This window comes from Rhamphochromis longiceps, linkage group LG14, assembly GCF_057381845.1.
Source record: "Rhamphochromis longiceps isolate RC_006_pf linkage group LG14, R_longiceps_female_GT1.1, whole genome shotgun sequence".
NCBI lineage: Eukaryota > Metazoa > Chordata > Actinopteri > Cichliformes > Cichlidae > Rhamphochromis > Rhamphochromis longiceps.
Window position 1 is genome coordinate 26,041,548 of NC_140570.1, and position 23,206 is coordinate 26,064,753.

Below are 23,206 nucleotides of genomic sequence, written 5' to 3' on the forward strand. Positions count from 1 at the left end.
ACAAAATGAGGAAAGAAAATCCAGAAAATCACATTGTCTGATTTGCAAAGAAATTCTTTAAAAATCACACAATGTGATTTTCTGAAATTTTTTCCCTCTTCATTTTGTCTCTCACAGTTGAGGTATACCTATGATGATGATGATGATGGTGAAGCCTTTATTTGTCACTTGCAGTTGCCTGCAGCAAAATTGGACCTCTCCCGACCATACATACAATACACAAACATCACATCAGGGAGACAGGTCAAAACAGGTAGTGTAAAGAAAAACAATGAAATATACAACACAATAGAGGATGATATGATAAAAATTACAGGCCTCTCTCAACTTTTTAAGTGGGAGAACTTGCAAAATTGGTGGCTGACTAAATACTTTTTTGCCCCACTGGATCTATGTATTTGAGCCTGTATGCATGTTTTTTGTCCTGTGTGGATTAGAGAAAATCCAAAATAAATTCAGACTTGTTCACCCAATTCTAGTGTTTTAAAGCCATTAAAGATGCATGCTGTTTAATCATTCTGCTCTGGAAAAAGAACATTTCAAAGAAATCATAAGATCAAAACTACTCGGACGTTTGTGTCCAGGATGAGTGTATGGAAACTTCTGACCACAACTGTATTTGTACCATTATATGGTTTTTAGCCAGGATAGCAGCCTCTTTTAGCTTCCTCATCAAAAGTTACGATCTATAGCTCATCAGCAGGGAGAATTTGCAGACTTACCTCAGCTAGTGATTACTGTGATTAGGCCAAATTAATTTTAATATAAATGCTGCAGTGATCACTTTATCTAGAACTTTGAATGCTATTGTTTTCCATGAGTAGAGGTGTGCTAACGGGTCTTGCTAAATAGCATTTTACAGTGTAGTTTGATAGATTATTTTGTGGAATAACAGGTTACATTACACATACACCCTGACCCTGTGAAAGTCATTGACCAAAAGGAAAAGAAAAAAAGTTTGAAACTGCTGACTGTAAATCTTTGTCCTGGCATTTTTTTTTCCATTGCTGTAATTGTTGAAATGGGGCTGTGTTAAAAGCATTTTTCCGCATTTTCCGCAACCTTAGGATCACCTGCTGAGGAGGTTGACTTTTTTCTTGCAACCTTCAAGCTTTAGTGAAATTCAGTGATGATTCTAATTGCTAATTTCCATCTATACATACACACAGTTTGTTGAAATTTTAGTTTTGGACAGTCTGATTTAGAAAATATAGAAAATCCCAAAAGATTAGAGACAATAAAGACAAAAGAAAAAAAATAGAAGATGGGGTTTGGAATCAAAGTGAGAGTGAGAGAGAGAGAAAAGAAGAAAAGAATTAGAAAAGAGGGAAAAGAAGTAGAAGTAGCAGTAGTCACTGTTTGTCAGCATGGCTTTGTCTGCCAGCACGATGCAGCTCCAAGATACTGGACCAAAGCCAGCTAATTCTGGCCAGAAACACACACAGACACAGGTTCTCTCACTCACTCTCTCTCTCTCTCTCTCTCTCTCACACACTCACACACACACACACACACACACACACACACACACACACACACACACACACACACACAGACTCTCTCTCTCTCTCCCTCACTCTACAAGCACACACATTTGGCAGAAAGACTGTTGGGTCACGGTATAAACTGCCTCTCCCTCTTCCTTTCTTTTCCTGATCTTTTGTCCTTTCCTATTCCCACTTACCTATTTACTTGTTTGTGTGTATGTGTGTGTGCATTTCCATGTAGCAGGAGGTGTTGGAGATAGCTTTGGATCAGTGTGGCCCATCTACTGACAGGAAAATTGCCCTGATAGACAAGAACCGTGACCTTTATTTGACCACCGTGCGTCATCTTGGACGAGAACCCAAAATCTGCAAAATTGGTGAGACATGGAGGGAATGCACTTAACAAGATCGGTGATGACTTTCTTTGTTTTGTGTGTGTGTGTGCGTGTGTGTGTGTGTGTGTGCGTGCAACTAAGGTTAGATTACTGTAATAGCTGCATGCATCTTCTATCTTTTAGGTAGCATGGTTCATAGTATGGCCTGGAATGATGCTGCTAACATCCTGTGTGGAATCCAAGACAACCAGCTGACAGTGTGGTACTACCCAAGTGTTGTCTTCACTGACAAGGAATTATTACCGAAGACACTGTGCATAAAAGATGGCAGGTAATTTCCCTGGGCTTTCGCAAAGCCCCTGGTGTGACTAATTAATAAACAATTAGTGTCTATGCTTTGACACACTGGGTAATGCATTAGTGAGAGTGATTGGTCATAGGCCAATGAGTTGTTTTTCAAAAAGAAAGGTTATTGTTGTTACAGGTAGATGCAAGTGGATGTAAAAGGAAAACAAAATTAAGGTTCCAGTAGGATGTGAACCAGCATCTCCTGGCTGTTAATTCTAATAGATGTCACACCACCAATCCTCCAACCTCCTTATGAGGACTTGACACTTCTGTAAAATGATCCTGTTAATACTCAGTTGCCAATTTAACCATGTCTGGTGCGTCAAAGCACCAACTCTAAAAACCACCTTACGTGGGGAGATTCTAGAGGTTCTGACAGAGAGGTATTATGCAGTACAAGAAATGGGGATGAGAATTAATTGGTGACTTTAGCATGTAACAGCTGATACCATTCACCAGAATGGCGAGTAAGTTCCTATTACAAAAGCAGCAAAAGGTTATATTCAAGTTTAAAGTTGGCCAGAGTAGATAGAAGTATATAAGAGAACCTCTCAGTGCCCTTGCATTTTCATCTGAGAGGTTTCTGGAAAAGATGTCAAATATGAACTAAGAGCAGAAATGGAGGCAGCTTTTCTGTACCTTTTAACTCATTCTCCAAAGCAAAATGCATATGGCCAACATCTATCAGACTGTGCAAAGCTTTCTGGCCAGAACTCCTCAGCGTTATCCAGCATTGAAGGCAGAGTGCCTGCACTGTCAGTACAGGCAATTGTAAACTATACTTGTGTCTGCTACACTAATCTGAACACTTGGTTGTAAACTTTTTGTGCACATTTTGGACTCACTCACTGGTTTTATTATTGCTGTTTAGTGCTCAAGCAGGCAGAAATTTGAGGAACACCAAAGTCTAAGTGGCAAAAGCTAATAAATCATCAGAAACTGCAAATTTCTGAAAGTTTCTCTTTAGGTTTGTTGGATATACACCAGCCACTTTATTAGATATACCTGTTCAACTGCTGATTAACACGAATGTCAAATTGGCCAGTCACGTGGCAGCAACCCAGTGCATTTACATATTTAGACATGGTCAAGGTGACCAGCTGAAGTTCAAGCTTAGCATTGAGAATGGGGAGAAAAGTGGTTTAAGTGACTCTGAATGTGGCATGGTTGCTGGTGCCAGGCAGGCTGAGTATTTTAAAAGCTACTGAGATGTGTCAGATACTATCATGTCAACATGTACCAAAATCTCAGAAGAATGTTTCCAGCACCTTTGAATCTGTGCCATGAAGAATTAAGCAGATCTGAAAGCAAAATGGGACCTAACCCAGCACTAGCAAGGTGTATCTAAAAAAATGACCAATGATGGTGTTCTACAGGAAGCAGGACGCCCTAAGAACAGTACAGGTTACAGTGGTACCATGGCTGTTGGGCCATTTTATCAGGTTTACATATGCCGTGCTTGTAGAGGAAACTGGTAAAATCTGCACTATTAATGAGTCTGTCGAAGCAGCGTCAGGAATCATTTATATGTTATTTATGCATAACAAACTCATTTTTTCCCTCTGCCCTCTGTCAATGCAGTATTTACTGTAACAAACTGTGTGTGTCTTTGCAAAGTGAATTCAGACGTGCACCCCAAGTTCTAAACTACATTGGCACCAAAGTGACATTACGCCAAGGAGATGGTTCATTGGTGTACAGCAGTGTACTACCCTTTCCTGCCCTCCTGCATGAATACAGCATCTCTGCGCGCTGGGAGGATGCACTGCGCCTCTGCTGCTATGCAAAAGTAAGATACTGGAAATGTCTTTTACTCTTTTCTACTTGTGTCAGTGATTTCTATATGTGCTTAATGTAAGTGATGTGACATCATTGTACAATTGGTCTCAGTGTTTGTAGAACTGTGTATGTCCTTGCATTAGCTGTACAAGCAAAGCCATAGTGAGCATTAAGCTTTCGCATTGATTACTACATTTCTTTCACGTTGTATTTATGTTAGCAGTTTTGTGGTAGTGTTAAATATCCTCCAGTCTTGGGGCTCTGGTACAGTTCAGCTTCCCATGGCGTATGTCACGTGTATGCATGGATAATATGTCTGAACCAGAAAGTAGTAGACAGGTTTATGGGACCTGACCAGCAGGCTTTAATTAGCTTCAATTAGCCTGGTGACTCCATTTACCAGATTAACCCCCCAGACCTCACTCATAAATACACACTCTGCTGCATGCATGTGTGGATTTTCCAAACATATTACTCACACACACTGAGCACAGTGTGAGACTGTGTCTTTGCTTAGGCAATGATGCAATAACCACAAGCTTGGAGAAACGGACAACAAGTAGCAAAGGGTGGTTGGAACAAAAGGGATGGAGAGAGGCACCAGTTTTAAGAGCTTTTTCCTTGACCCCATCCTCTCGGCTTCTGGTAAGCGTTTGGTGGCTTTTCCCAGAACCACAGTTGTTGTCAATAAGTGCTCACCTGACAGGAGTCAACAGAAACATGTTATAAATTAAGGCAAGAAGCACAGACCTAACATACAGTGACTAAAGTTTATAACCTAACAATTAAGTAGGCAAAAAAAGGTTTATTTCACGTGAAATTGTTTCACGTGAAGTTGTGTTGTCATGTTTACGATCTCTGGCAAGTCCTGCCGATGATATTTGTTGTTTGCAGGAGTGGTTTCTAATTGGAGCTGTTTTTCTTAGTGATGGATACTGAAAAACGCAGGAGATTACAGAGTGGTGACTCTGGAGTTCAGTTTGCTCAACTGCTGGCCCATTTGTGGTCAAATTTTAATTAATCCAGCTGCAGGAAATAAAGTGGCGACACATTTGTTTACATTTATAGTTGTTTTGTACTGCAAATACCTCCTGTTTTTGTGTGTGTCATGCATGTTTAAAGACTTGGTTAAAGTATGAGTAAAGTGTACCAGAATGCATTGAAGATATAGTCGTACTCTATCCTTATGCCCACTGATACATCCTCTTTTCATTAAGTGCTTTTTTGCTAAATATGTCATTTGTGAATGTGGCCAAAGGACTGAATTTTTACTTCATCTCTCCATAGCAATTGGTTTCTAAAACTAAGTAAGTAACAGCTCAGCTGTTACTTGGTTTATGTCCACCAAGATGAGATTTACAACATACAGTACTAGGCAAAAGTCCCCCCCCACCACCACCACCACTTCTTTATATTTTGTTGGGAAAATTGGAAATGCAGTGCAGTGATTCATTGAAACATGTGCAAAGGTGCATGAAAATGCAGGATTAAAGGGAGTTTTTGCAATTCTAACCAGCTTAAAAGTCAGTATGTGGTATGACCACTTTATTCTTTGACACTCTTGGTCAAACTTTCTTGTCTAGTCTTCAGGAATAGTTCTTCAGGCTTCTTGAAGGACATTCAAAGCTCTTCTTTGGCTGTTGGCTGCCTTTTATTTTATCGTCTATCTAGATGATCCCACGCTGCTTCAGTAATGTTGATGTCTGGCTTTAAAGAGACCAATCCATGACTGATAGTGTTTCATCTGTGTTTTTCTATCCCAGTGTGTTTTTATTGCATTGGCATTGTTATGATGAATAATTAAGCTGCTGCCAATAAGCTTTCCAGACTCTTTCAGATATTTTCAGATGTTGCTCATCTGCTGTAGATGGGTTTTTTTAGGCCTGCAAGTTATTTTGTCCTCCACTTGTCCAGTTTCCTTTTTTTTTCTAAAGCACACTCTGCAGAGATGCCAAGTTTTTGGCTAATAGCTCTTTGGGATTCACTTTGGTGGTGCAATTATACTATTTTATGTTTGCCAAATTGTGTTATCTTTGGCATTTTTCATAGATTCAGCAACAGAAAACGGAACAAATTATGTGTTATTATTACAGGCTGCTGATAGCAAAGGGTGTAAACACCACACCGTTTCCTCCCTTGAGTTAGGTGCCTTTTTTATGCCATAGGTCGATATTAATTAAAGAAAAAAAATGGTTTCATTAAAAGATGCTCTCTGCTGTTGTTCCCTTTATCCCTAGGACCAATCTTTGTGGGCATGTCTCGCTGGCATGGCAATGGCAAACAGAGAGCTGACTACTGCAGAGATGGCTTATGCTGCCATTGGAGAGGTAAGAGCACTGCTTATTGGCTAGTTCAGCTAAACACAAGTGTTGTAAACCACCAGAAAACCATAAAAAAGAAAATTCAGTGAAACTTCAGTGAATCTGTCAGTGAAAAGAGATACTGTATTTCTAGCTTCTCTCTTTGCATATCTGCTGCTTCACCTCTTTCAGTTACCTAGAGTTCAATACATCAACTTTCTAAGGGAGCAGCCATCTAAGGAGTCATCGTTGGCCCACATGCTGCTGTTCAGTGGTCAGGTCCAGGAAGCTGAGGCTGCTTTCTTACAAGCTGGTCTCATCTACCAGGCCATACAAGTCAACATTGACCTTTATAACTGGGAAAGGTATAATTCTGTATATATGTGTTCATGTTGGAAATGTACAGCTAGTAAAGAGACAGTATAAGCAGTTTTGGGAGATTTTTATTCATGTATGTATTTTTTGTATTTTTGGCTGTGTAAGGATTTTGTTTTATGGAGGTAGTCTAAACTTAGGTTTTAAAGAGTTAAGGTGAAGCATATTTGTTCACAGAGGATGCATGTCTGTCTGCATCATGTCATCTTGTGTCCAGGGCATTGGAGCTGGCAGTTAAACACAAGACCCATGTGGACACTGTGCTGGCCTATAGGGAGAAGTTCCTACAGAAATTTGGCAGGAAGGAGACCAATAAGAGATTCCTGCAGTACTCTGAAGGGGTACGTTATGGTGGCCTGTCTTGCTGCACTGTATAAACTGACTTGGTCAGCAACACACTGGAAACATTTTTAGCTGTGGATGGTGTCTATTTCTAATTATTTCCCATGGGTTATCAACTTTGTTTGCTCTGCTAATACACTCTAAGTGGCCTTAAAAAAAGTTGGTTTAGGGAAAAACTATGTTACCTTAGCATTTCTGTTTACCATCCAATCAGAAAAGCCTACAGCATTAAACTGCAAAAGGAGGCAAATCTCTAGCTGCACCTGACCTATTTAATCCCAAATATTGCTTGCAGTAGTGTTACTGGAGTGCTTATCACTGCAACAATGCCTAATATTATAATTATAGTCTCAAAGTACAAATACAATAAAAAAAGTTCCATATAACAAAAAGAATCACAGAGACTCTGTTGGTTTTAAAAGATGGTTGAGATGGTTAAAACCTTCTTGTAAACTGGTTAAAGGAAAGAAAAATCCATTCTGATTACCGTTTGACTTTGTTCTTTCTACACTTGCCGTCATGCCAAAAATGTTTAGGTATATATATGTACAGTTTTTGTTTTGCCTCTGTTCACAACCACAGTGGAGTTTGGCCCCATTGTCAGAGGCTCAGTGTTAATTTAGACAGACGAGCAGTTAGACGAGGCCTGTTTCCCTGATATTTCATTACAAATGAGGCAGGCATAACATCTGAAGCTGAATCAAAGTGCAGTCCCTCTCTCAAGACTCTTCATGCAAGTATTAAAAATGCTTAAAATAACATAATATGTAAAATCATGTTAGTCTGATCAGTTAATTTTGAGCCTCTAAAAAATGGGGACCATCTGTAAAAATGGCTGTAATTTATAATAAACTGATGAATAAACTGTTAACACCAAACTTATTTGTTAACCCCTTGAATTAAAGCTGAAAGTCTGAACTTCAATTACATATAGTTTTATTTAAAATCCACTGTGGTAGTATAGTGAGGCAAAACTATAAAAATAGTGTCCTTTTCCAAGAAATTATGGACCCAACAGTGTCTACTCTTCCCAAAAATGCTAGCTTCCAAGATGAACTGATCTTCTGTGGACAGTTTGTTTTTAATCCAACTCTTAAAAAATTGAGAGCGACACAATAATGGAAACTACTGGACTGTACAGATGGTAAATATCCATCTTTAATAGGATGATCAAACATGTGCCAAAGAGATAAGAGAGTTGTTTTGGTTTTTTTTTACACATCTAAAACTCTTCCAGTTTATAGTGTTGGCGCATACAATAACCAGACCGTACTAAATCATATCCCATGTAAACAGCTGACCCCGAAAAACTCAGCAGTAGGTAGGATTTCAGCCAGACTGCAAGGAAAAATGTGTGCATGTGACTTCAACCCATGTGATCACCACTGGAGGTTAAAAAGCACCATTATCATCCTACACGACCTTCCCAACTCCTGTAAATTGTTCAGTAAACATTTCTAATTTTAAAAGTGTTTGCAGTACTTACACTAATTACTCTTAAACAGAAAGAACCTACTCTAATGCATTACAAGTTGCTTTCTACTACCCGAGCTCAGCCAGCCTTACAGTTTGGAGGGATTTACAGACGATCTAGCAGCGTCTTTCTTAGCGTATCCGAGGCTAACATTTGAAAGCCAGTGTTTTAAGACGCTTACTATAACTTGTTTTCCTTCTCTTTTAATGGGGGATAACTCCCATTACCAAATGCTTCCCGGAACTGTTTATCAGTTAAAATAGTGTTTCTTACTTTCTCATTTCATCTCATCTTACTGTGTCTTCCAGGTTGAAGTGGACTGGGAAAAAATCCAAGCAAAGATAGAGATGGAGTTGTCTAAAGAGAGAGAGCGAGCTGCTAACACCTCTGTGAGGAGCAGCGTGGCCTCACGCCGTTGATTTTTAAAAATGTTTTTTATGTTTTTTAAGAGGGTCATGTCCACAATAAGTACAGCAAGTACGATTACCTTCATGTAAAAACCAAAACTGAACAATTTTGAGATTTTGTGATGTCTGTGATGCCTGACTTACACTACACACATAGTCTTGTCAAGTTACATATAAAGCTTTAAACAAAATCGCTTATGTTACTGTTACTGTGGGTGGCTGATAACAGTTTTTTAAGGCTGTCTGTATTTCTGACCAACAGACCTGTGGCCTTCCTGTTGTAGTGACTGATTTTGAGTGAATCAAGTTTAAAGTTAATCTGTTTTCATTAACAGTTAAATAGGTATACGCGTTCATCTGTAAATTTGTATAAGTGTTATTTTTGTCATGTTTCAGTTTGTTTTTTTACATTAAAATATATTTTTATAGTTTACACATTTATAGTGTTGCCTTGTGGAAATGCGAGAATGTCCATTAATAAAGCATGTGAACCATACTGTATGTATTGATCCAAAATGTCCTGTTTCTTTGTTTTCCCCTTTGTGTCGTGACACTTTACTGGTTTTATACAAGGATCAGGGACTGTCTTTGAGGTCTGAGATTTATTTTAAGCTTTGCACATGCACCCTGAAGGTATTTCTGTGTGCATGCGTGTTTTCACAGTCTTAAAATAATGCAGGGCTTCTCTTTTTAAATTGTTCTTGTATTTCCTCCGCTGCTGAGGTGTGAAACAGACCGCTTGCCACGGAGCTCCACCCCCTGGTTGGCAGAGGGCCACTACATCAGCAGAGGGTAATAGCCTATTCATCTCCACTAGTGGTCCAGGAGGATGAACATCTTTCTCAGGGCTCTTCAGAAAGGACTCCTATACTATGTCATGAAGATGCAGATGGATATGGTAGAAAGTGAACAAGATGAAACAGTGAGTGGCAACAGACACACATCACAGAAAACAGTAGGAAAATCTCTCTCTTGGGTTGGGTATCTCTTGCTGCTTATTTTTTTTTCTTAGCAGTTTTCCTGTAGTTTTGGTCACTTCACTTCTAAAAGCCTTTTTTTATTTCTGTCTTTCCACCAACTATCTATCTGAACTAATGTATTTTTAAGAGCAGACAAAATAAATCATTAATTAGTCATTGAGGTTAAAGCTAGTTGGGTTCACTGAACATCTTCCGTGTTCAAATTCCACATAATACAAGAGTAGTGACGATTTTCCTGTAATTTAACACAAAGCAAGTGAGCATCATGTGCTTGGCGTCAAGCACGCTTTATCCAAACAACTCCTTCACCTCAAACCATATAGATGTGAGAAAACAGCTAAATGGTGGAACTGGATGACCACGTTTCACATCCATTACTGGGAGTGGCCACACACAATAAACAGCAACATGTGAAATCAGTTCATGCTTTCTCTTAAACCATGCATTGCGTGATATACCTGATTCACTCAATTCCACGCCTCTACCTTCAGCCATATCTTAATGTTAAGAATATAAAAGTCACATTTAGATTAGACTTTCTATAGTTTTGAGTCCCAGTGGCAAATATCTTACAATGAAATGGCCAGTGTAAATATTTCATATTTTTGAAGCTACACAGCACACAGTGCCAAACAGATGCTCTTCTTTTATTAAACCATAGAAGTGTATATCTATATTCAAAGACTGGCTGGTTCTCATATATTAAATTGATAGCCAAGCTCTCCCAAAAATACACTTCCCGGATGTAATGCAGAATTTATGAGGAGGATAGAGAAGGATAATGCTCATTGATTTGACATTTTGAAGTTTGTCTGTTCTTTATACCAGAGAGCTATACGATAACTGAATTATGGGCTCTGATTCAAAACCCACTGAGTGTACCAATACTGTATTTATCCCTGTGTTTTTATAGATTTGCATCTCCCATGAGCGTATATAACTATCCTCTCCCCTGAGAGAAGACATACAGCTTTACTGTTGATGTTTACAAATGGAAGTCAGTATATAGTGAACTACACTGACTAGGAAGGAGAAAATGAAACGCAACAATCACACTTCTCATGGGTTCATTAGCCCTCAAACATGGCCTCATGCCGCTCAGGGTCTCAGATCCTTTACCTCATCTACCCATCAGTGGTTGTTTTAGTCTGGATTTAATGCTTTTAAGTCCAAACTCCAGCCGCCCACAAATGTCCCTCAGGAAAAGAAAGCCATCAGTGATCACTACTGGCTCTGCCATTATGGTCAGGCGATATTGGTTTACAAAAGCCACCACAATCACACTCAGACTTTTAGAGTTGGGATCAACTCAGGGTCTCTAATTGTAAAGGCTAGCTTTACAGATACGGTTCTGCATTGTTCGGAATGATGAAAGATGAGCACTTTGGAGCTTCTGGGATAAATCAGTTTAGTTGATTTGATAAGCTGATGGTTATTATCTGCTTTACACCTGCTCTTGTATCTTTAATGGGATTTAATTTGGTGCACTGTTTATATGCAAACACCTCCTTTTCATTTCTGCACAACAAACTGAAAACATTCGTCCATCTTGAAGTTGACGGGCAAATAAATTGAAAAGTGTTTTTTCTTTCAGTTCATATGTAAAAAAATGCAGATCTTTCAGAACCTTCCATTATTGTGAATTTGAAATGATCCAATACTGTTCGTACAACAAAAGACGTTTGGCTGGCTTACATCCAGCAGTAATGCAGATTCTCATTAGAATTTTTGGCCTGGCCCTAAAGATAAGACAATACGATATGGAGAGTGTGACTATTTACCAGACACCCAGTCAATCACAAGGTAAAGAAATACTAAATGAACAAAATTGCCTTTTCAGTATTATGGCATTAATTCACAGAAAGCATGTTTTCTCAAAATCTTCTTAGTTTTCAGATGAGCTAAAGTGTAACTTCTTGTTTCTTTAGGACAGTTAGCATCTGCAAAAGCAGACTTGAATGTATTCTCATCTGGCATCTTCAAATCCTTCTGCTTTAACAAAGAAAGAACATTTTCTTCAATGCCGCGTGTGAGCTAGTATTTTTCTGTTTTGCTCCTTGGGACAGCAGCTATCTTCTCTGACATGCCTTCATAAAAGTGCAACTTTAGCTCTTATCAGTCTGGAAGCTGTAATCTCATTCATATTTTTCTTCTTCTTGAGTTCATAAGCTGGGACCTGGGGCAGTAAGGCTTCACTCACAGGAGAGATGTCAAGCATTGAGCAGGTCATTTATATAATGCTCATCTATCAGCTCCCAGTGAAGTGTGTATGTGGGGGTAGATTGCTGCCTTCATGCTGATAAGCTAGACTCCAGGGCTGGCTGGTTTTAAAAAAAGTGTCTCAGAAAGAAACAGATATTTCCCTAATCCTTTCTCTCTTTCAGTCCATGTCTAAGGGGACTGAAAAAACTATTTTCTTTTTTTGGATGCAAATTTAATAAAGAAAAGGCTCTACAAAATAGTATGAGAATTTTTCAGGTTCGGCAGTATATTAAGCACTAAGAGAGGACCTCAGTTTGACAGGAAATCTGTTTCATGCTGCCGTTAAATTGAGGTGCTGAAGTTTGAAAAAAGCTTAATGCGATTGTACTGGAGCCAATTTAGCTATTCCCAACACAAAGCGCCTCAATTTCAGCCTCCTCCGCTTACTTTATAATCTGCTTTTCATAACCCAAGCGGTCATTTGCATACAAAAGGAAAGCAGGTTCCTGTTATCTCAGAAAACACGTAGTCCTGCATTTTTCTCAGCCTTCTCTTTTATTCTTTACATTCAGGAGTATAATTGCACTTGTTCGTTGTATCTCTGCAAGATTTTTTTTACCCTGACTATATTAAAATAAGAATAACAATGTTTCTGTAGTCTTGCCCAGTCTCCGTCAAACAGAGTTGGATGTCCTTGGGCTCTGAGGTCCTGAGACCTCCAGGGCAGCCAGCCTCTGGTCTCCGGATCTCGGTCCTGTTGCTCTCCCTCTGCCCTGGCCGCCACTCTCGTTTTCGGACAACAAGTTCTCACCGGACCGGTCTCTGTGCATGTCTTGCATGCTTTCCTCATAGGTGGGCAAATACTTAACTTCGTCATAGGCCGGCAGGTTTGGAGAGGCAAAGCCCCCGAGGTTGTATTCGGGGTACCGCTCCAGCAGGGAATCCTGGGACGCTGATGTGTGTCCGTGAAAGAGGGACGGCTCCTCGCCGCGGTCGTGGTGCGGGTGCCGCCGGGGCCGAGGGCAGATGATCCGCTGGATGAAGTAGCCCATGGCAAAGAGCAGCAACAGGATCAGGATGCCGGACAGCTTCCGCGTGAACCAGCCGACGTTGTCGAAAAATGCGTGGATGGAGAGCTGGCAGCAGCTCACCTTCGAGCTGGCACTGGTGTTCCCTGTGACGGTGGGCGGACAGCAGTGCTGGTTGACGCCGCACTGGACCTCCCCACAGCTCTGGGCGGCTTGACATGCAGAGATCAGGCATGCCGACAGAAATGTGCCAGTGTATGCTGTCCGGCCGCCGCCCGGCACACGGGGCATCATTTCGGGATCCCCCAGGATGGAGCAGCTATCGGCGCGTCTCCAGTACGCACGACGTCGTATCGTTAAGCCCGCTCAGGTGTTGCAGGACTGCCTTTCCTTCCAGCTGTTCGCGAAATATGTGCTGTCACAGCTTCTGCAGCGAGGAGCGGGACAGCAGGTGCCCCCCCTCCCCCTGCTGAGGACGACCTGTCTGCTTTAGTATGAGCGATCGGAGTGGAGCCACCTCAGTGTCTGAAGGCAGCAGGGATGAGATTCATGAATAATCTTACATCATTATTAGGTGAAGATATCTTTATTGGGTCCTAGCATGTCCTTACACCAGTGAAACCCGCAGATAGCCAGCCTGTGCTCCTGGTTACATATTCTGCCTTAACCTGAAGTCTCCTGCACAAAGACACATGCAATCTCACCAGTTTTCAGACATCAGCAGCCCCCCTCTCTGATCACTACGTGCAATGTTTGCTGCAGAGCATCATGATTTATACTTTAAAGATCCAATAAAGAATGCTGTAGATGTAGGAGGAGGGGTGACAAGAGGAAGGAGTGAAGATATTGTGCCTTAGTACCTTGTAAAATTTAAACAAGTCTTTGTTCTATAGTGATAGATTGAGAGCAGAGGTCCTTAAGCCAAGGAACAGCAGCAATACTGCAATACAGAATTAATTAACTGCAAGTAAACATCCTGCATTGGAAATGTAGGATAGTGCAGATTATGTACAAATTCACTTAACAGTAATATGAATGATAGAAGATACTATGAAGTATTTGTGGATGAGTAGGATATCAGTGTTGGCTTTGGTTAAGGTGGAGCTAATGTTTCCCATATTGTCCCAAGATCATCATATGTTTCTGAACTCTTTAGGCTAGTATAAATTAATAGAAACCTTTTATAATGTAGAGAGGTAAACAGCTGTAATATCTGAGACTGACACGTCCCCAGATGCCACTTTATGATCCATTGCACCCGAAAGACTTTAAAACTGTCCCATCACTGAATTCTGAACCAGGTAAAAACCAGCACTGGTGAATGTCCCTGACACAAGGCGCCAACAGCTCCAACCGTCTCATTAAAAATGCAATGTGGATTGTAATGGCCCCCATTAGATGAGTGTCTGGATTCCCATTAGTTCAGTATCACCCTAGAGAACCATGTGTCTGCAGCATTGAAGAACATAACCATAAAACTAATTCCTTGCTTTAAACGATAGTCTCTGTGCCCCGTGTGTTAATTTATGCTAAAGATGTCCCTTTGGATAACATCCAAGAACAGCGGGCTCACTAAGCTGCTCCTCAAGTCCTGAATATTAACTGATTAATTAAACCACTCTGCTTAATTTGTTGTCTTGCAATGAATTAGCGACTTGAATAATTTTCCGCCGTGGTTGTATAGATCGACCAGCATCATTTTTCAAAGGCCTGTTGTCCTTTTCTTTTTCTCTCTCTTTCTGCGGTGAATAGCATTTATGATATTAAGACATTACAGGGAAGACTACAGCCTCTGATTCTATTTTAAAAGACAGGGTTGTACTGATAAATATAAGGACTTTAGAGTCTTTTGCAAAGTCTACATTGTTTAAATTGTGGTGAATCCTTTTAAATTACAGGAACATTTCACCCTGTCTTCATGTTACTGTTTGTTACTGATAGTCAGTCTGTATTCGTCTCTTTCCTAAACAAGGCCTAATGCACAATACACCAAATCCAATTACTGGACCATTATGACATGAAATTCAGTAGAAGAAGAGCACCATGCAACCTTATGCAGCATCGTATTTCTTTCTGTAATCTACCTCAATTAGGGAAATGTGATCACAGGGGCAACTTTCCAACCAAATAAACAATCAATAGCCTGTGGACCATGGCTCTGAGAGTTCAGAAACCCTTCTCAGTTCTCCCCTGTTTCGTTTTTCCAGCAAGTCTGCTTCTCAGGAGGGCTCTTATTGACAAGCACAGAGAACAACTGCTATTTTTGATCACAGCTTTCACTCTGTGCAGTGTCTGGAAGGCAGAAAAATGCTGCAACCTGTACAGTATGGAGGAAAAACTGTGGATATTTGGCTTTTAACTGACTCAAATCAAGCCAATTTGAGCAACTATATAGATAAGAATGTAAATAAATCTTTTTATCCTGAAGAAAAATCAAAGTGTAAAATGAATTATTTATTTATTTTCACTGTTCATCTGCACGATTGCCTTGCCCCCCTTGTCTTTTCTAGCAGTTTCCAGCAAACACATCAAACCAATTGGAGACCAACTACATCCCACAGGAAACATGAAAATAACATTCACCCCCCTCTTTGTAACACATAGTATATTTATAGTTTGGAATATTTGATGTACACAAGTAGAAACCCTGATCCTTGAAGACAAATTCAGAATGCAACAATGGATATTTTATATGCAGCAAATCTGTTAACACCAGCAGCACAAAGGCGACTGTGTTCCTGTTGCGTTAACTTGCACAAAGTCTCAGCCTCCTGTATGGCCAACAATCGCTGTGATAACACTTTCACTATTCTATATCACTGTAATAAATACGCCGTCCTGTGTGCTTCCATTAATCTGGCACAAAGGTCTCTTGTGTTGTGCTTAATAATTCAGTCTTGTGGGGTCCATTAGCCGTGTTTAATGATGAATGGCAACGTTCATTTTCATGTGTCGAGGACTCTGATGTACGGCCCGCCCAACAGTCAATGTCATGCTTATCATGTTTGCATTAATTATGAAACAAAGAAAGCCTTGTCCGGCCTCTGGCTTTGTTAATGGACCCACTGATGGTTCTGGGTTTCACTTTATTTGCTCCAGAGCAGAAGTCACAACCTCAGGGTTACTGCCCTGAGATCAACTTCAGCCTCCGTAGCTTCTTTTCTGCAGCATTTATGGAAACAATGAGATTTTTTTCCTTTGAATGATAGCAGTGTTTCAGGTCCACAAATATACATTATATAAAGGATTTCTTTCTGTGTGATCGTACCTAAGAATAGCTGCGTCTGGCTTTGCAGACAGGGGAGGATTGATGCATAAGTTTTAGCTTGTTTAACATATTAGTGTATGAATTCGGTATCTGTGCAGGATATGAGTGTGGGTGTCATCAGTGCTGTGTATTCCCATCAGCTTGAACTCTAATAAAAAGCAGGGCCTGCAGTCAGTGAAGATTGTGTGAATCCAGAAAGTCCCACACCGCAGCTATTTCACACCCACATACTTCCTCTAATCTTATCGCTCTGCTGGCTCGGAGGTCTTAAAGTGTACGGACTGTGCATGTTGAGAGTATGGGGCAACTGTATTTATGTTTGAGTTTATTTGTGTGGGTGTCTTTGTATGGTTTCATTCTTTTTCATTTTTTTCTCTTCTTTTTTTTGCATAACTGGACAATGTGGTAGACAGAGACACGAAAAATGGAGGCGAGAAGAGATGACGTGGCACAGGTCACGGGACAGACTTCATTTGAAATACACCATAGTGTAAACTTTGCGCCTTTGAACAAGCATGTGGTAACAAATATACTTGAGGGAAAGTGTGTGCCTTAACGAGCACCTTAATGTGGCTTGCTCTCCCAGCTTTGTGTAGTTTTTGGCAGGGAGATGAATCAGAATCCAGACTTCCTCTGAGAACGAAGACTTAAAGAAATCCTCACCAGAAGACAGAGGGGTAAAATCCCTTCTCTGTCTAATGGGAATTACTTAGTGCTCTTAGTAAGTCAGATGTTTGGAAGGTTTGTGCTGAGCCAAGCTTTTTTTTTCACTTTATAGTGAATAACCATATAAAGCTGCCCTTTTGATGGGTAATAGCATTAATTTATTTGACTCAGCATTGTTGCCTTCTTTGAAAATTTAAATATTTTATGTGCAAATGCCCTCTCCACAGCCACATAAGCACAAATATTCTCTGTGTAAAACAAAAAAAGTATTAATTATGTGTTACTTTCACTCTACAAAGAAGAAAAATGTTTTTTTTATTCTTTGAAGGTGACTTTTTTGTTCTTCTCTTGCATTAAGTTTTGTATGATTATCTAGCTGAGAGGGTGGGAGATTGCCATTTAATTCTCGGTGGCTTTCTGTAACCACACATTTAATGTTTGATTGGATTTCACATATATCTAATGTACACACATTCAACCTCAGACATATTTAACTGAGAAAGTTCTTATCCCAGGGAGGTGACTGTGGTGTATTAAGGGGGAGCACAGCTTTTCCAAACCCACCCACTTTTTTTCCGCCCTATAAGATAACCCATGTACCACCCAGCTGCAGATGACTCAGTTACTGTTACTCACATACACACACAAGGCAGACACCTGGGGGTTAAATATAGGATAATTTTACCATTCCCACATGTTCTGAGTGGGCGTGGAGGTCAGAGGATTTTCGACCCCCTGCCTCCACACCCCTGCGCTGAGACACACTAAAAGGAGGAGGTGGTCTGTGTCTCAGAAGGTGACTATGGCTTTCAGCACTTTTACCAAACGCCCACATTATATCCCAGGATTCCTTCTTCTCTTGCCCCTGAAAACACAGCGTTCCCTGAGGGAACTCTCAAAATAAGGCATTAACAGCATGGAGGGAAAGCGGGATAGATAAAAAGAGAAAGAGGCCATGACACAACACACATTATACAAAACGCTGACGGGCTTAGTATAGAGCAATAAGTACATAGACTGTGTAAGCAATGGGAGGGTGTAAACTAAAGCGACAGGAGAACAGAAGAAGGGTCACCTAAAAACTTGTAACCAAGCTCCCCAGAGGCCATGCAGACACTAACTTCTCTCCCCCCCCCCCCCCCCCCCTTTGCCTAAATTATGACCTCCATTCTTCCATTCTACTTCCCAGCATGCAGTTTTACAGATGTCCAGAAACAGGAAATGTGAAAATGTACAGCAATTTAAATCATTCTCCTCTGGTGACGGAGGGACAAGCGAAGATTCCCAAATACTTAGTATGCGTAGGCATCAAATCCAAACAGCATCAAGGACAGATACTTTTCTTCTTAGAAAACATGCAACATGCAAAGCCTTCAGAGATTTCCATGATTCCCATGTCTTTCACAAACAATAAACAGCAAGAAACCAGACACTATGGACTGAACTTCCTGGTTATTGAGGCCATTTCTCAAACTCATTAAGTGTTTATTTGAAAGCTCTCAGTGTGTTTTTGTTCTATCTTCCTCCCCCCCCGACCCCAGCCAATGGCAGATGGCTGCCTCTTCCTGAGCCTGGTTCTCCTCAAGGTTTCTTTCCGTTAAGTGGGAGTTTTTCCTTCCCACTGTCACCAAGTGCTTGCTCAAAGGGGGTCATTTCTCTGTATTATTGCAGGGCCTTTACCTTATAATATAAAGCACCTTGAGGCAACTGTTGTTTGAATAAAAGAGAAGAGAACTAAATTGAAATTAAATTAATTTCAGCATTCGAATATGCTGGGAATGTTAGGAAACTGCAGTTCTCAGTATAACCATTCAAATGTGAAAATATCCATTTGGATGTGAGTATTAAATAAGAAATATAACAAAATGCTGGAATAAGCATTCACAGAATAAAGAGTAAATGTGATGCTGTCAAAGTATTAAGTATATTTTTAATATGTATATATGGGGATAGTAAGCTGTAACTTTACTTTGAACTTAAAACTTTACTTTAAACTCTGAGATTTCATATATTGGGACAAACGACACATGCCTGGACACTGTAGGTGAGAGCCTTTCATTGGATTGGAGGTCTGAGGTCTAGGTTCAGCAATATTTAGTGCCAAAAAAATGAGCTGACTAACTGAATATACCTAAAATGATCAAGTTGTTCCTTCCTTGATTGTATGGACATGGGATGGGATGCCAGGATTCATAGTTCAGAGAGCACGAGACATCATTTTCGCACATGGATTGGCCACCACAGAGCTGAAACCTTTATCCCACTGAGGATCTTTGGGATGTGTTTGAGAAGACTTTAACAGTCCAACTCTCCTGTCGTCACTTCTAGGAGATCTTTGTGAATAATTCATGAAACTCTGGATGGAAATAAATATTGTGACATTGCATAAGTTAATTGAAATACCACAGTGAATGTGTCCTGCCAACAAAGCTAAAGGTTGTCCGATGAAATCTTAGAGTTTAACTTTTTTTTGGCTGCCCAGTGAATCACACAGTGTCATTATTTGTAGAACAAAAACTAAGTCATTATGCAGAAGCAGTTTGTGAAAAACTAAGTGCACCCTTATTGCTTCTATCGTAATTACAGGGAGTGCAGAATTATTAGGCAAATGAGTATTTTGTCCACATCATCCTCTTCATGCATGTTGTCTTACTCCAAGCTGTATAGGCTCGAAAGCCTACTACCAATTAAGCATATTAGGTGATGTGCATCTCTGTAATGAGAAGGGGTGTGGTCTAATGACATCAACACCCTATATCAGGTGTGCATAATTATTAGGCAACTTCCTTTCCTTTGGCAAAACGGGTCAAAAGAAGGACTTGACAGGCTCAGAAAAGTCAAAAATAGTGAGATATCTTGCAGAGGGATGCAGCAGTCTCGAAAGTGCAAAGCTTCTGAAGCGTGATCATCGAACAATCAAGCGTTTCATTCAAAATAGTCAACAGGGTCGCAAGAAGCGTGTGGAAAAACCAAGGCGCAAAATAACTGCCCATGAACTGAGAAAAGTCAAGCGTGCAGCTGCCAAGATGCCACTTGCCACCAGTTTCAGAGCTGCAACATCACTGGAGTGCCCAAAAGCACAAGGTGTGCAATACTCAGAGACATGGCCAAGGTAAGAAAGGCTGAAAGACGACCACCACTGAACAAGACACACAAGCTGAAACGTCAAGACTGGGACAAGAAATATCTCAAGACTGGTTTTTCTAAGGTTTTATGGACCGATGAAATGAGAGTGAGTCTTGATGGGCCAGATGGATGGGCCCGTGGCTGGATTGGTAAAGGGCAGAGAGCTCCAGTCCGACTCAGACGCCAGCAAGGTGGAGGTGGAGTACTGGTTTGGGCTGGTATCATCAAAGATGAGCTTGTGGGGCCTTTTCGGGTTGAGGATGGAGTCAAGCTCAACTCCCAGTCCTACTGCCAGTTTTTGGAAGACACCTTCTTCAAGCAGTGGTACAGGAAGAAGTCTGCATCCTTCAAGAAAAACATGATTTCCATGCAGGACAATGCTCCATCACACGCGTCCAAGTACTCCACAGCGTGGCTGGCAAGAAAGGGTATAAAAGAAGAAAAACTAATGACATGGCCTCCTTGTTCACCTGATCTGAACCCCATTGAGAACCTGTGGTCCATCATCAAATGTGAGATTTACAAGGAGGGAAAACAGTACACCTCTCTGAACAGTGTCTGGGAGGCTGTGGTTGCTGCTGCACGCAATGTTGATGGTGAACAGATCAAAACACTGACAGAATCCATGGATGGCAGGCTTTTGAGTGTCCTTGCAAAGAAAGGTGGCTATATTGGTCGCTGATTTGTTTTTGTTTTGTTTTTGAATGTCAGAAATGTATATTTGTGAATGTGGAGATGTTATATTGGTTTCACTGGTAAAAATAAATAATTGAAATGGGTATATATTTGTTTTTTGTTAAGTTGCCTAATAATTATGCACAGTAATAGTCATCTGCACACACAGATATCCCCCTAAAATAGCTAAAACTAAAAACAAACTAAAAACTACTTCCAAAAACATTCAGCTTTGATATTAATGTGTTTTTTGGGTTCATTGAGAACATGGTTGTTGTTCAATAATAAAATTATTCCTCAAAAATACAACTTGCCTAATAATTCTGCACTCCCTGTATAAGAGTAAGTAGCAGCCAGGTGGTGCTCATCACATGCACTTGATTCAGTTGCTACCTCTCAATCTGGCAAGGGTTATAAGGCCCTTTACAAACTACTTGAAGTCCACCATTTTATGGCGTCAAAGATTCAAGGCAGTCTTCCCAGGATTGGTGTCACAGCAAATTTACCCTAAGATCAGACCACTGCCAGTGCCAACCCAAGAGCTACATCTCAGAGATCTACATGATTCAATGAGCATACTAAAACTTTACGGTTAATGACAACACTACTACAAAAAGACTGAAGAAGTATTGCTTGTTTCAAAGGGTGTCAGAAGATAACCTCTGCAAGAGGCACTACAGCTTAGTTGTTCCCCCCTCCTTTGTCCACCTGTTTCCCCTCCCTCTCCCCTCCAGAGAGGAGTTAAACAGTTTGATGGCGTGTGGGACAAAGCATGTGGAAACAAACAAACAAACACAGCATATCAGCACAAACACCTCATACCCACTGTCAAGCATGGTGGTGGAGGGGTTAGGATTTGGGCTTATTTTTGCAGCCACAGGACCCGGGGACCCTCCAGTCATTGACTCAAGGACAACATAATGTCTGAAAAAGATAGAATCAAGGTAGTGAAATGGCCCAGCCAGTCCAGACCTCAAACCTATTTAAATACTATGGCAAGACCTTACAGGAGCTGTGCATAAATGGATGCACACAAACCTCAATGCACTGGTGCGTTGGTTCGAGTGGTTCAAAAGTTCCTCCACAACGATGTGAGACACTGATAAAGTCATACAAAAGAACATTACTTTAAGTTATTGCTGGTAAAAGTGGTTCTACAAACTGGGGTGTGTTCATTTTTCACACACTGCTTCTGCATTTTGCGTCAGTTTTTGATAAATAATGACAAGATACAATATGTCATGTGGCGTAGTGCATCTGAGAATGTATTTATCTAATTTTAGATCCTGAAACAAAGCAGAAAATCATTTCAGGATCTATAAAAGACATAAGAAATTTCAAATTTTGCTAGTTACATTCTATGAATAAAAGGACATTTTGGCAAAAAATAATTTCCTGACAGCAGAGGAAACTCTTGCATTATCATACCATTTTTTTTTTTTTTTAAATTTGACAGCAATTTCAGGGGGGCTGGGTGGGGGGGATGGAAGACAAAGAGTGTAAACTGTGTGGGTGAGGTGAAAATACCCTGGTGGTGCTCATAGAACATTTTTACCCAAGAGGAAGGAAAAAGCAACACGATGGCAGCAGCGAGAGGTGACTACTGAAAAACAACACTGCATGTAAAAATAAAGAACAAACAAATATAGACCTCAGATACTGAGCAGGAAATCAAAGCGGGAGAGGGGTGTGTCACAAGTGAATTCACAGTCCAGTCACAAGCAGTTAGCATTAGCTCTAAGTCCAGGAGTTATCTGCACTTTATTCAGATTAGACTTTCAAAGGCATTTTCCCTCACTGATCTGAAGCTTTGCATCTGAGTAAAACAGCTCCACGCTGTTTTTTTTAATGCTTTAAAATGGGAAATTCATTATGTTCATTACACATGGAAGAATTTTAGGCTCATACATTTCCTTTGAACGCTCTCATGGCTGAACGATTTCCCAAGTCTCTCTCCTCTTTTCTCTTTGTACCTAGTCCCCTTTCTCTAGCTTCTTTATGCAGGCCTTCAGCTGTTACGGCTCTTTAGTAACTTTGCATCTTTCCATGTGATAAACTGGCCCTGTTGGCAAAATGGCCAAGGTAGGAGTTTCCCTCCACCCTGATGAAGCATCTTCATATGTGCTTCATCAGGTTGGTGTGTGTGTGTGTGTTGTTTTGAGTGTGTATCTACGTGATGGATAATGAGTCGGCACGTCGAGGGCTCGTATTACCCCCCGAGGGTGTGTGGCATCATGGTTTCCAAACTGGTTGGTGGGTCTATATTAAAAAAGCCCTGTCATATTACACACACATACACTCATACAGTGAAACACTGTCTTAACTGAGTCACAGAGGAATGAAAGTCAGATGCTTTCCCAGTACCTATTTTTAAGATCAAGACTCAAAGCTTTGATTTTTTTTAACCTCCCCTC

General features: G+C 40.6%; 2 protein-coding genes across 4 annotated transcripts in view; one reads left to right on the forward strand and one right to left on the reverse strand.

The window, feature by feature from the left end:
* Positions 1 to 9,363, forward strand: part of ift80 (intraflagellar transport 80 homolog (Chlamydomonas)) — a 56,199-nt gene extending 46,836 nt beyond the window's left edge. Inside the window, exons 14-20 of one of the 3 annotated variants that reach the window (XM_085380920.1) lie at positions 1,732 to 1,864; positions 2,006 to 2,153; positions 3,788 to 3,959; positions 6,187 to 6,276; positions 6,442 to 6,614; positions 6,842 to 6,965; positions 8,749 to 9,362. In XM_085380920.1, coding sequence (XP_085237046.1) covers positions 1,732 to 1,864; positions 2,006 to 2,153; positions 3,788 to 3,959; positions 6,187 to 6,276; positions 6,442 to 6,614; positions 6,842 to 6,965; positions 8,749 to 8,859 — 951 coding nt within the window. In that variant the 3' untranslated portion in view covers positions 8,860 to 9,362. Of the gene's footprint in view, positions 1 to 1,728; positions 1,865 to 2,005; positions 2,154 to 3,787; positions 3,960 to 6,186; positions 6,277 to 6,441; positions 6,615 to 6,841; positions 6,966 to 8,748 lie in introns of all 3 variants that reach the window. The other 2 variants (XM_085380919.1, XM_085380921.1) reach the window with 2 other exon arrangements.
* Positions 9,364 to 12,536: 3,173 nt separating this feature from the next.
* c15h3orf80 (chromosome 15 C3orf80 homolog) lies at positions 12,537 to 13,644 on the reverse strand. Its single transcript, XM_085380679.1, has one exon. The coding sequence runs from the start codon at positions 13,349 to 13,351 to the stop codon at positions 12,704 to 12,706; it is 648 nt and encodes a 215-aa protein (XP_085236805.1). The 5' UTR covers positions 13,352 to 13,644; the 3' UTR covers positions 12,537 to 12,703.
* Between the last annotated feature and the right edge of the window lie 9,562 nt (positions 13,645 to 23,206).